This window comes from Aegilops tauschii, chromosome 6 (assembly GCF_002575655.3).
Source record: "Aegilops tauschii subsp. strangulata cultivar AL8/78 chromosome 6, Aet v6.0, whole genome shotgun sequence".
NCBI lineage: Eukaryota > Viridiplantae > Streptophyta > Magnoliopsida > Poales > Poaceae > Aegilops > Aegilops tauschii.
In genome coordinates this window covers 490,950,630-490,962,800 of record NC_053040.3, presented here as the reverse complement: position 1 = coordinate 490,962,800, position 12,171 = coordinate 490,950,630, and the positions used below count along the sequence as shown (strand labels likewise).

The 12,171-nt window shown below is 45.6% G+C and overlaps 1 protein-coding gene across 3 annotated transcripts; it reads left to right on the top strand.

Moving 5' to 3' along the window:
- Nucleotides 1-3,912: 3,912 nt before the first annotated feature.
- Nucleotides 3,913-8,690, top strand: LOC109748548 (uncharacterized). Of its 3 annotated transcripts, none has more exons than XM_040393159.3 (8): nucleotides 3,913-4,009; nucleotides 4,124-4,260; nucleotides 4,712-4,789; nucleotides 4,881-4,964; nucleotides 6,297-6,350; nucleotides 7,949-8,006; nucleotides 8,105-8,266; nucleotides 8,351-8,690. In XM_040393159.3, exons 3-8 carry the CDS (start codon nucleotides 4,729-4,731, stop codon nucleotides 8,433-8,435), a joined length of 504 nt encoding a protein of 167 aa, XP_040249093.1. In that variant the 5' UTR covers nucleotides 3,913-4,009; nucleotides 4,124-4,260; nucleotides 4,712-4,728; the 3' UTR covers nucleotides 8,436-8,690. The 3 variants fall into 3 exon arrangements, with proteins under 3 accessions (XP_040249093.1, XP_020163253.1, XP_073358755.1); XM_020307664.4 differs by having other exon boundaries at nucleotides 4,124-4,614; XM_073502654.1 differs by having other exon boundaries at nucleotides 3,913-4,260.
- Nucleotides 8,691-12,171: the final 3,481 nt, after the last annotated feature.

The following is a 12,171-nucleotide window of genomic DNA, read 5'->3' as shown; positions in this document are numbered from 1 at the left end:
CGACGACGACGGCGGCGGCGGCGACTACACCCGCTTCTACAGGCTTCTCGGCATGTAGGCGGCGGCGGCGGCGACAGTGGCGGCAGCGGCTAGGCTTTTAGTTCTTTTTTAAATTAGTTCATGCATGTTTTAAGTTTTTATACAAATTTCGTCGAAAATTGGCCGAACTTCGCCGAGTTTGCAAAAAAATTGAAACGAACTTCGCCGAACCCGCGGCGACTGTCGGCGCGTGACTAGGAGCAAACCAAACCCTAGGGGGCGATCTAGCGCCGGCTCGCCCCCAGACCGCACTTTTTCAGCGCCCTGGGGGCGAACAGGTGGAGATGCTCTAATGACGAGAAGCAAATAAAGCCGCAGAGAGGTGGAAAAGTCATGAGATGGGCGCGCTGCTGCCTTTGCTGCTTGCACACGCGCTGGTCGGCATCTTTCCCCTCGCTGTAGAGGCAGACTGGCCGGCCGGCTAGTCCAGGAGGCAACCGAGTAGATTCTCACGGTAAATCCTGGTCCTTTTGCATTGTAATGACGTGCCAGCTTCAGGAGCATTCTGGAGCATTTTGGACAGAATGACAGCTAGTTTAAGAACCATGCCATTGTATGAACCGAATTTTCCCTAAAAAGGTTTGTGGATCGAATTTGTGCCCCGTGTAGCACGGAAAGTCAGCCCGTAAAAAAACCGAATCACCCGGACGTCTCAAATTGGCCTCAAACTTTCGGGCTAACTGGCACTTGCTATATCCAACCCAAATGTACGGCGGATATGAGGCGGCCTGAGCGCGTCCGCCAAGTCGTGCTGACAGTCGGGTTCCACACGTAAACGCCCAGAAACCCATCGGTCTGGTGTGCGTCCCCTCCGGTGGGGGTGCGAACGTTGTGTGGCACACCTCCGGCTCGCTGCCCGAGGGTCGGAGCCTGACTATTTAAGCCAGACGGTGTCCCAGGCCCTAGTTACATCCGTTCCCACCCTCTCCGTGTGTCCGGTTTCTTTAGGAGATCTGGGCTAGGCACGCCGTTCGGTTCGTAGTAGACCTGCCTCCCTCGCCATAGCCGGAAGAGGAGGAGCAGCAGCAGACGGAGTAGGAGTCGCAACACATGGGGGGGGGGGGGGGGAGGCGACAACGGAGCCGAAGCCGGTTGTTGGCTTCACCATAGCGGAATACGAGGGCATGCCAATTTGAATCATATAGGATTAGTAAGGAATGTTTGATGCCACATAAAAAAACAGATGAATTGTAAAAAGAGGTTGAAGTGGATGTTAGATTTTCTATAACATGTAGCATTTCATAGGAAAAAATGTTATGAAATCAAATCCTATGATCAAAGAGCCAACATAAAAAAAATACTAAGAAATTTCAGTCCTCTATGAATCCTATAGAATTCCTTTGAATCAAATATGGCCTACTGCCTTGTCTGTCTGCGATAATCCACTTCAATCGGGACAACAAAAGTAGTCCGCGCGAGCCCCGGCCGCAGGCACGCGAGAGCACGAGGCCACGGCGCCCCCGGTACTCGTCGTAGCAAGGCGAGGTCACAGGTCTCCCACTTACATGTGGGCTCGATGCCGAGTTGGCCCCGCATTTCAGTGAATAATTCCGTGACTGGGTCTCCCCCAGCGTCCCAGAGTATGCTAGATCCCGGAAGAAAAGTCGTCGAGCCCATCTCACAATTATACTGGACCAAACTAACCTCCGAGAGCCGGGTGTCACTGTGGGCCCGGCTACGGCACACCAGCGCGCGCCATGCACGTCTAGCTCGGTGCATGCAGGTTTGGCGGACAGGCATCGCATATACGCATGCACTTTGACTGTATCGCTCTCATGTGTAGGTCGAGTCCTCGGAGTAAAAATTTCTCCTAGTGCACAACTTTTCTCAACACGAACAAACCTCCTCTTCTTCAACCGAAAAACAAGAACAAACATCATCTCCGATTTACAAAGGGTCGGCAGACCACTGTTTCAACGGGCTCGTGACAAACCAGGTCCTACATACATACATATACATAGAGATAAAACACGAATACCTTTTATAAAAACTACTCCCTCTCTCAAAAACACTCTTATATAATGGGATGGAGGGACTATATATAAACAAAACGCTACTCGACACATTGTTAGCAAGAAAAATGTGACATGAACGGCGCCGTCAACATTAGCCACTTGTCCACCCCGTGCCCTTGACGCCGGTCACTGGACGGCCAGGGGGCTCGCCACCCGCGGCCATAAACCATCCTAAACACTCGAAGGCGACCCAAGACCGCCATAGAGGAATGAAATGACCGTCAACAATATCTTCATAGTGACGAACCGAGCAATGAGCTTGGGACATGGTCGCCACGTGCGAACTGAGGATAGCAAGCTCGGGACATGGTCGTCACAAGAGAACCGATGATAATGAGCTTGGGACATGGTCGCCATGGGTGAAGCGAGAATAACAAGCTTGGGACGTGGTCGTCCCGAGCAAGGCGATGATAATGAGCTTGGGACATGGTCGCCACGGGTGAGGCGAGGATAACAAGATTGGGACGTGTGGTCGTCACGGGCAAAAGCGATGATAATGGGACATGGCCGCCGCGAGCAAGACAATGATAAGAAGCGTCACCACGGGCAAGTAGATGATACCAAGCTTAAGACATAAACGTCGACATCGGGGTGGGGGAGACTATGGTGAATTGGTGATGATGCCTTAAGGAGTGGGCTGAAGAGCATCTTGTGGAGCACTGAGCACATTACATCGTCGAGTATGGCCCGACCGCCCGAACCCGAAGCTTGACGGCAAGGCCATGCTCATGGCAATTATTGGCCTAAAACACCTACAGATTTAAATATGGGCACTACGCATATTTTTATTCCTTTTTGGCCTAAAACACCTACAGATTATATATATGTCCCCAGGTCAAATTCTTTTAAGCTATCATTGTATGTATTTTTTGAACCATGATAGCCCGGGCTCATGTTGAGATTGTAGGGTCGGGCCTTTTTATTTCTTGTTCAAGAGACGATACAAAAGCGTGAAGTGTCAGATCCACCCATGCTAGTATAAGTATCACGTAATACTATCGAGGATTCGCGGTGACACATTTTGTTCACCCAAAAACTATGCATGGCGCTATTGTCACATAACCGACCGCAACTTGTTCAAAGCAGAAGCGAGGAATCACTAAACTATAGTGAATCGAACCATGACAGGGTTGTCTCACCATTACACGGTCACATAGCTTGTTTGGTCATTCATGCCCGTCGTGTGGCGAGCAAGATGGACGACTTACGAGCGACCAAAAGCATGAGCATCCATCTCCAAACGATCAACCACGCTGAAAGCATGACCAAGAAAACCTCGTGATATTTTTTTTAAAAATAAAAATAGGCGAAAACAATATTTTCAAACATTCTTTTCGGATTTCGAGAAAGCACACGGGCGAGTGAACTTGCAATGAAAGCATTCCTCGCGGATCGCTGGCGTGGCGTGCTCGTCTCGGCGTGTCACATCACTCTTGGGCCCTGCATAATAAATCACCCGGTCCCACTTGTAATACGCTTTGTGGGTAGGCAAAGCATGTGGTGGAGCATGCTTTAGCGCCCACCAGCAATAGGTGTCACGGTTGTATTCTACGACTAGTACTAGTAGTGTAGTACGTACTTCCATTATTATATACGGAAGGGAAGCTTTCAGTTTGGTGCTATTTTAGTGAGACGCGAATAAAGATATATGGACTGCGCGTGGGTGCATGCATGCGCCATGCACAAGGAAACGGTAAAAATCTTGCCTATTTTAAATGGTTGATTACCTGCTAAAAACAGGGTGGCGTAGCGTGTAATATCGGGCAGATGCACACGATTGTAGGGACGGACGGTTGGTGGGTGCGTGTCCACCTGGTTCTCCTCTCTATATAAGCTGCTCCTCGCACCCCCCCTTGCCGTACCCCTGTAGTTCTTCTTCTCCCTCCCTCCCTCCCTCCAAAGCAAAGCCAAGGGTTGTTGGTTCTCACCATGCAAGGCTCTGCTCGTGCGCCAAGGCAAGTTGTTGGTTCTCATCCCATGCAAAGTTGGTCAGCTCATGGGTCAAAGCAGGCCAAGCAAGTTGTTTGTTCTCATCACAAGCATACTTGTGTTCTTGCTCATGCGTTCAGCGCCAAGATGCCAAACTATCGCCAAGATGCCAAACTATCTTTCTCTCGCGCTCTCTTGTTTGGGAAGAGAAAGAATTGATGGATTCCATCTTCTTGTACTAAGAGAAACCGCAAGTTTGTTGTTGAAGAAGATGGAGGTTAGCATTTTTATTCTCAAATAAAAGCGTACACTGATCCTTTTGTTCTATAATTTGGCCTTGTTATTTGAGCGAGCTCAAGCCCGACCCGGCCGAACCGCACCGGCGGACCCGAACCCGGCCGTCCCACAGTAACGGCAGCTCACCTGGCTGACGCCGTTCCCCCAACCCCCCAAGTCACAATGCGAACCCCGTGTCCGCCGTTCCCAATCCCATCCAACCGTCCTAGTATGTAGGCGCGGACCCGTACACACTAGACCTAATCGCCTCCCCTCTCCACCCCGCCGCCCCCAACCCGCTCGCGCTCTCCTCGCCGCGGCAAGCCGAGCCCCTCTCCCCGCCCCCCTCGTCGAGGTTTAGATCTGTCTGTCTCTGCTCTCAGATCGACCCATCTATGGTGTCTTTGTTCTCCGCTGCTCAGCTGCTCGGCTTGTTGCTGCTTCCTCTGCAGGTTCGCCGACCCCAGCCATGGCGACGGTCCCCAGCAAGCCGGAGCCCCTCTCCGACGTGAGCGACCTCAACCTCCAGGGTAAGCGCGTTTGGCCCTTGTCCGTCCTGTCGCCCCCCCTTCCTTACGGATCTGGTCTCAGTTCTGTCTACCTCTGCCTCTGCTTCTGCAGACAAGGAGGCCGGCCTCACCAATGGCCTGGCGGATTCATCAGACAAGAACGACAAGGAGGCACCATCACCTGAGATTAACTCTGGTAATTATCCCCTAAGTCCCGTTCGTTCCCCTCTCCTGCCTTTCCTACGCCATATCCGTGAGCCCCTGTTGTTTACAGCATCTACTGTCTGTACTGCGACCCTGAGTAATTTTCTCCTATGCCAGATAAGTATATCATTGCGTTATATTCGGAAGCATATGCATCAGCTGCTGTATACACTAGTAATGTTCATATGAATTCTATCTGAATCTATGGATGATTGTGGTTAAATTGACCTCACCTATCTTTGTTTGATATATAAGGATTTCTGCAACACTCTAATCCATGCAACTTATCTGAATCTAGGGTTTTCTTGCTTCGCACAGCTATTCTATCTTGTTTGTTACTTTATTGTTCAGCACCACTTTTTGGTTGCCAGGGTGCATGCTCTATGTGGGAGGTTTAGTTATGATGCTGTAAACATACATTCTGTCTTGTTGCTTTACTTATCAGAGGAGTCCCTTTGAGGCTGGCAAGCTACTTGAGATCGTTGCATTTCATAACCTGGGTGGTAATATGTATCTGATATCTTTTTGTTAAGAGCTTGTCTAGTACTGTTGTCGAAATGATCATCCAGTCCAATTCTCATGCAATTTTGCACGCTTGCATCTCTTATATTAATAGCCATATGTTGTCCTGTTAATGTGGTCGTGCTATTTGGTTGTACTGTTATTTTAGTTGTGTTCTTCTGTGGAGTACTTTTATCATCTTGGACAGAAATTGTTCTGTATCCATTTTTATGATTTGTTGGAATGATTTGTTTAGTCCAATGCAATGCACCTTTCACATGTGTCATGCCTTTGTCATATTGTAAGATTGGTTATTTTTGCTGCCTTTTGTTGTTGTTGTTGTTGTTGTTGCATTAGTTGTGCTGTTCTCCTGGTGTGTTGTGGTGTCCTGTTACATTGGAGTGATGGAATTATTTGGTCGCCAGTTGTGCTGTTAGTCATGTTAGTGTTTGTATGATTTAGAGCATATACATGAGCTGCTCTATACGTTATTCATGTGAAATTAATCTGAATATATGGATGATTTTGATTAATTTCACCTCTTTTTGTTTCATAAAGATTTCTGTAACACTACAATGTTATGCTACTGAATCTGAATGTAGGGTTTCCTTTCTTTGCACAGTTATGCGAGTCTTGTTTGTGGCTGGACTTGTCTTGCAAACCAACATGCATTTTAAAATCCGAAGTTCTTTTAATTTATGCGTACTTCTGTGAACTTGGTAGTCTTAGTTGTGATTATGCTGCAAACATATCTGTCAGTCATTATTGTGCTATTTATGAATGCACATGTACTAATTGTTTGTCTTGTTGCTTTACTCATCAGAGGAGTCCCTTGAGGGTGACAAGGTTATTGACATAGGTCAGAAGGTTCTCAATGGTAATTCCTAACCCTTTTGGTTATATCAAAAGAGATATCTGTCAGTACTGTAATGCTTTTATGTCGAAATGACTGTTCAGTCCAATGCTTACTAGCATCTCTATTTATCGTTGTTACATTGTTGCATTATATTTATATAGTCATATGTTGTCTTGGTATTGTAGTGGTGCTTTTCTCTAGTACATTTTGGTAGTACTGTATATCAGTTGTGTTCATCTATGGGGTATTTTGATCATCTTGCACTGAACTAGTTCTGTATCTATTCTTATGATCTATTATGTGGAGTGGAGCATTCAGTCCTTCATATCCACTTTGGACACTTATGCTTTTGTTATCATATTGTAAAGCTTGGCTATTTTTGCTGCTAGTAATATTTTCAATTCTAAGCAAGTTGTTATTGTTAGATGTGCTGTTCTCCTAGTATATTAATGTTTATTAAGGTGCCCTATTAAGTGCTTGTGTACTACTGTAATGCTTTTATGTCGAAATGATCATCCAGTTCAATGCTCATGCAATTTTGCACGCTTGCATCTCTATCATCGTAGTTGTTGCATTATATTAATTGCCATATGTTGTCCTGGTAATGTTTTTGTGCTGTTTGGTTGTTCTTTTATTTTAGTTGTGTTCTTCTGTGGAGTACTTTTACCATCTTGGACAGATATAGTTCTGTGTCTGTACTTTTATTGGAATGAATTGTTCAGTCCAATGCAATGCATCTTTCACACGTATCATGCCTTTGTTGTCTAGGACCGTGTGTTTGTCAATCTAAGGTGCTGTACTGTAGGTGAACTGTCAGATGACTGCTAGTATGACTATTAATATTTTCTATCTGTTTTGTTATGCTGCTCTCTTTACAGTGGTTGCTGCCTTTTCTTTATATGATACTACTCCCTCCGGTCCTATTTACTCTGCATATAAGTTTTTTCTGGAGTCAAATTATCTCTACTTTGACCAAACTTATACTGAAAAAATTATCAATGTTCATAATGCCAAATCAACATTTTTAGATTCATTACGAAATGTAGTTTCATGTAATATATATTTGGTATTGTAGATGTTCATATTTTTTAATATATATTTGGTCAAAATTTGTGAAGTTTGAAACTTTGTAAAGTTTGACTTGACACAAATCTAATATGTGAAGTAAAAAGGACCGGAGGGAGTATAAGGATTCCTTGAACAGTTGTTGTCCGTTCTGTTGTATTCATGTTTGTTATAAGCGTGAATTCCATATGTAGTATTGAAAGAGAAGTAGCATGTGTTCAGTATCATCCTACACATTAATTGAGGTAGTATATTGAAAGAAAAGAAAACAACATGTACATATGTTATGTTTCTAATTTGTTTTGTACTCCCTCTGTAAAGAAATATAAGACTAAACGCCCTTATATTTTTTTACGGAGGGAGTATTAGTTAACTGATGTGTTCTGTATCACCCTACAAATATTTGTTGTATTGCCTGATTTAAGCATTTGCTACCCTTTTTTAGTAGATGTATATTTGAAAGCTGGACTAGTTACTTCTTTCATTCTGATACTGTAGTATTGAATTGAATTGGCATTGAACAACTCATTTTAATGTTTGTTATGCTCATGCAGCGCTTGATGATCTGCCTGCTGCTGACCTGGCTCCCTTCCTAGCCTGCGATGACATCGAGTACTGCCCTGTGCTATTACTCTTTAATCTTCTTAGTCTTTAGTTGTGCTGGTCTGTCTTTTTCCCTTTGATGGCTAATTTATGTGTCCCCAACTCAGGGGGAATCCTAACCCGTGGGTTCAAGTGGAGCCTCGCGGACGTCGACAGGGAGCCCATACTGTTGCACCGGTTGACAACACTGGTGATGTGGATGGCCTGGGGGAACAGGGTGTAGATGAATTTGAGGATGTATTCTGGCTGACAAAGATTCGACAGCACAGGTTACTATTTAGTTTCTCAATTGCTTGCTGTTGTAGACTATACCTCATGTTATCTGGCATTGTAACTTGTGTATGAATTTCCAGGGTTTCAAGGAGGAGCACCAAGTCCCGCCCACGTGCCTTGGTGGGAGTAAGGAGTGGCCCTGGAGTGTTCGTCTTCAACTACTGATCTGGGAAGCTGTATCTGAAACTTTTTTGGGCAGGAGTCTGGAGTGGCCCTGAAGTCTTCGTCTTGAACTACTGATCTTTGAGGCTGCATTTGAAACTTTTTTGAGTGAGGGTCTTGTTTGAATGGAGCTACATAAATTTTACTACATACTGTTTTCTGCTTGATATATTTTTAGTAAGTGGTGTTTGCCACCTTGTGCAACAGTGCAAGCCATGTTTGTCACTCTTCGAAGTTATTGGCTAGTGTTAAATGCTATGTTGCTGAGTGTCTCTTATTCTGTTTCTCTAGCTTGAGATTAGTGCTATCTGCCTTTTCAGCTATTTGTTGTTTGCTTCGGGGGGTTATGTGCATGAACCACACAATGAGGGTGTGTACTCCCTCTAAAGAAATATAGAATCGTTTAGTGATCTAAGTACTCTTGTATTTCTTTACGGAGGGAATAGTAGCTATTTCTATGCTTTTGAAACATTACTCCTGTAATGTTTGAAATTTTACTCCTGAACCGTTGTTGGACTAATTTTTGAGAACTAAACCCTTAAAGCTGCGCAGTTACTACTCAGTTCTCAGATTTGAAAGTAACAATGGTGCCATGTTTCACAACTAGCATGAATTGCATGCCCCCTTCAAAAACATATTTGAGATCGGTATCATTAGGCAACCGCATCTCTCTACCCCGTTGGTGGTGCAGCAGTTCCTACCCTTCTTTAAATAACACACCTGTGAACTTGAGTGCATCGGTTAAATAAATAGTATTATAAAAAAAATTGAACGCCTAATCTAGAAAACTTGAGTGCAGCGGTTAAATAAATAGTATTAAAAAAAATTGAATGCCTAATCTAGAAAAAAAAAATAGGATCATTTGATCTGCTGATTGGTCACTTGGATACACTTTTCGAGTGCGACGCTACAGACCCCTATTGTTGGGGAGACCTCCGAGGCTCGGGCCTTGGAGGTTGCGCGCTTAGCCACCTTGGCTGAGCGTACGCGTCTGGAGAATCTCCAGCAAGCACTCGACGGACGCGCCCGTCAGCAGATTCTTGGTTCCAGTCGACGGCCACGACAACAGTTTTCGACTGAACTTCGAGAAGAACCTCAGGTATACCGTACTCCGATAAATGTTGCAGCAGCAGCACACATAGCACAGTCAATCCAACCATCCCGTTCAGAAGCTGTTAGAGGTTTGCAGAAGATCCGAGCACCGCTCCGGGCAGCAGGGGAACAGAATTCGGCTGTTTCTCACCCGCGCAACAGAATTCATAGCAGATATGTGGTTGCAGACACAGTTCAGTCGGCACATAGCCCGAGATCGCCTCCGCGGCGTGAAGATCGTGGTTACCGCCAAGATCAGTACCTTGGTCGAGGCCACGGGTAGTTTGATCCTCGGTATCCTCGTGATGACCACCATCGAGTGCCTACGCCCCCTCCAAGGGGTGGGTCGTACGCGCCCCGGCGGTATGACGACATGCGCTCGCATGGTGACAAGCGGAGAGCCCCAGTCGACCCAAGAGAGCCTGGGTTCGATGCGAGATCACTCCTCGTACATGGTTTGGTTGACAGAGGCAGGGCTAACAGAGAAGAACTGGACAGAGATCGTCCGACTGGAAGCAGGGCGTTTGTTTCCGGGCCCGAGTGTTTCAGCAGAACCATCCGAGTAGCTAAGATCCCACCCAACTTCAGATTGATTACGGGCGTGAGCAAGTTCACTGGTGAGTCAAAGCCAGACACGTGGCTGGAAGATTACCGAGTGGCAGTGCAGATTGGTGGAGGCAACAATGATGTAGCCATGAAGCACCTCCCTTTGATGCTTGAGGGTTCGGCCAGAGTTTGGTTGAATCAGTTGGCCCTTGGAAGTATTTTCCGTTGGGAAGATTTAGCCCGAGTGTTTATCAAGACATTCAAGGGCACCTGCAAGCGACCTGCTGGGCTGACTGAATTGCAGCATTGCGTTCAGAAGCCGTATGAAACTTTGAGAGATTTCATCCAGAGATGGACTACTCTTCACCATGTGGTGGAAAATGTGTAAGAGCACCAGGCAGTTTGCGCCTTCAAGGAGGGCGTCTGATACAGAGAGCTCATCCCGAAGTTCGGTCGTTCCGGAGACATGTCTCTGAGCCGAATGATGGAAATAGCCACTCGGTATGCTAACGGGAAAGAGGAAGACCGACTCCGCAGTGTCAAGGTGATGACCCACAAGTATAGGGGATCAATTGTAGCTCTTTTCGATAAGTAAGAGTGTCGAACCCAATGAGGAGCGGAAGGAAATGACAAGTGGTTTTCAACAAGGTAATGTCTGCAAGTGCTGAAATTGTAAGTAATAGAGTAGTTTGATAGCAAGACAATTTATAACGAGCAAGTAACGATAATAGTAACAAAAGTGCAGCAAGATATCCCAATCCTTTTGAGGCAAAGGACAGGCCAAAATGGTCTCTTATAGTAAGCAAAGGGTTCTTGAGGGTACACGGGAATTTCATCTAGTCACTTTTATCATGTTGATTCGATTTGTGTTTGCTACTTTGATAATTTGATATGTGGGTGGACCGGTGCTTAGGTGTTGTTCTTACTTGAACAAACCTCCTACTTATGATTAACCCCCTCGCAATCATCCGCAACTACGAGAAAAGTATTAAGAATAAATTCTAACCATAGCATTAAACTTTTGGATCCAATCGGTCCCTTACGGAATAACGCATAAACTAGGATTTAAGCTTCTGTCACTCTCGCAACCCATCACCTAATAACTACTCCACAATGCATTCCCTTAGGCCCAAATATGGAGAAGTGTCATGTAGTCGACGTTCACATGACACCACTAAGGGAATCACAACATACATACTATCAAAATATCGAACACATATCAAGTTCACATGATTACTTGCAACATGATTTCTCCCGTGACCTCAAGAACAAAAGTAACTACTCACAAATGATAATCATGCTCAAGATCAGAGGGGTATTAAATAGCATATTGGATCTGAACATATGATCTTCCACCAAATAAACCATATAGTAATCAACTACAAGATGTAATCAACACTACTAGTCACGCACATGCACCAATCCATAGTTCCGATACAAAGATTGAACACAAGAGATGAACTAGGGTTTGAGATGAGATGGTGTCGTTGAAGATGTTGATGGATATTGCCCTCCCCAAGATGGGAGAGTTATTGGTGATGACGACGACGATGATTTCCCCCTCCGGGAGGGAAGTTCCCCCGGCGGAATTGCTCCGCCGGAGGGCAAAAGTGCTCCTGCCCAAGTTCTGCCTCGAGACGGCGACGCTCCGTCCGAAAGTCCTCTCCTTATTTTTTCTAGGCCAAAATGACTTATATACCAGAAGATGGGCACCGGAGGTGGGCCTGGGTGAGCACAACCCACCAGGGCGCGCCTGGGCTCCCTGGCGCGCCCAGGTGGGTTATGCGCACCTGGTGGCCCCCCTCTGATACTTATTTGCTCCAATATTCTTCAAATATTCCATAAAAAATCTCCGTAAAGTTTCAGCTTGTTTGGAGTTGTATAGAATAGGTAGGCTGACGTAGCTTTTTCAGGTCCAGATTTCCAGCTGCCGGAATTCTCCCTCTTTGTGTGTACCTTGCATATTATGAGAGAAAAGGCATTAGAATTACTCAAAAAGCATTATTATGCATAAAAACATCATAAATAATAGTAGGAAAACATGATGCAAAATGGACGTATCAACTCCCCCAAGCTTAGACCTCGTTTGTCCTCAAGCGAA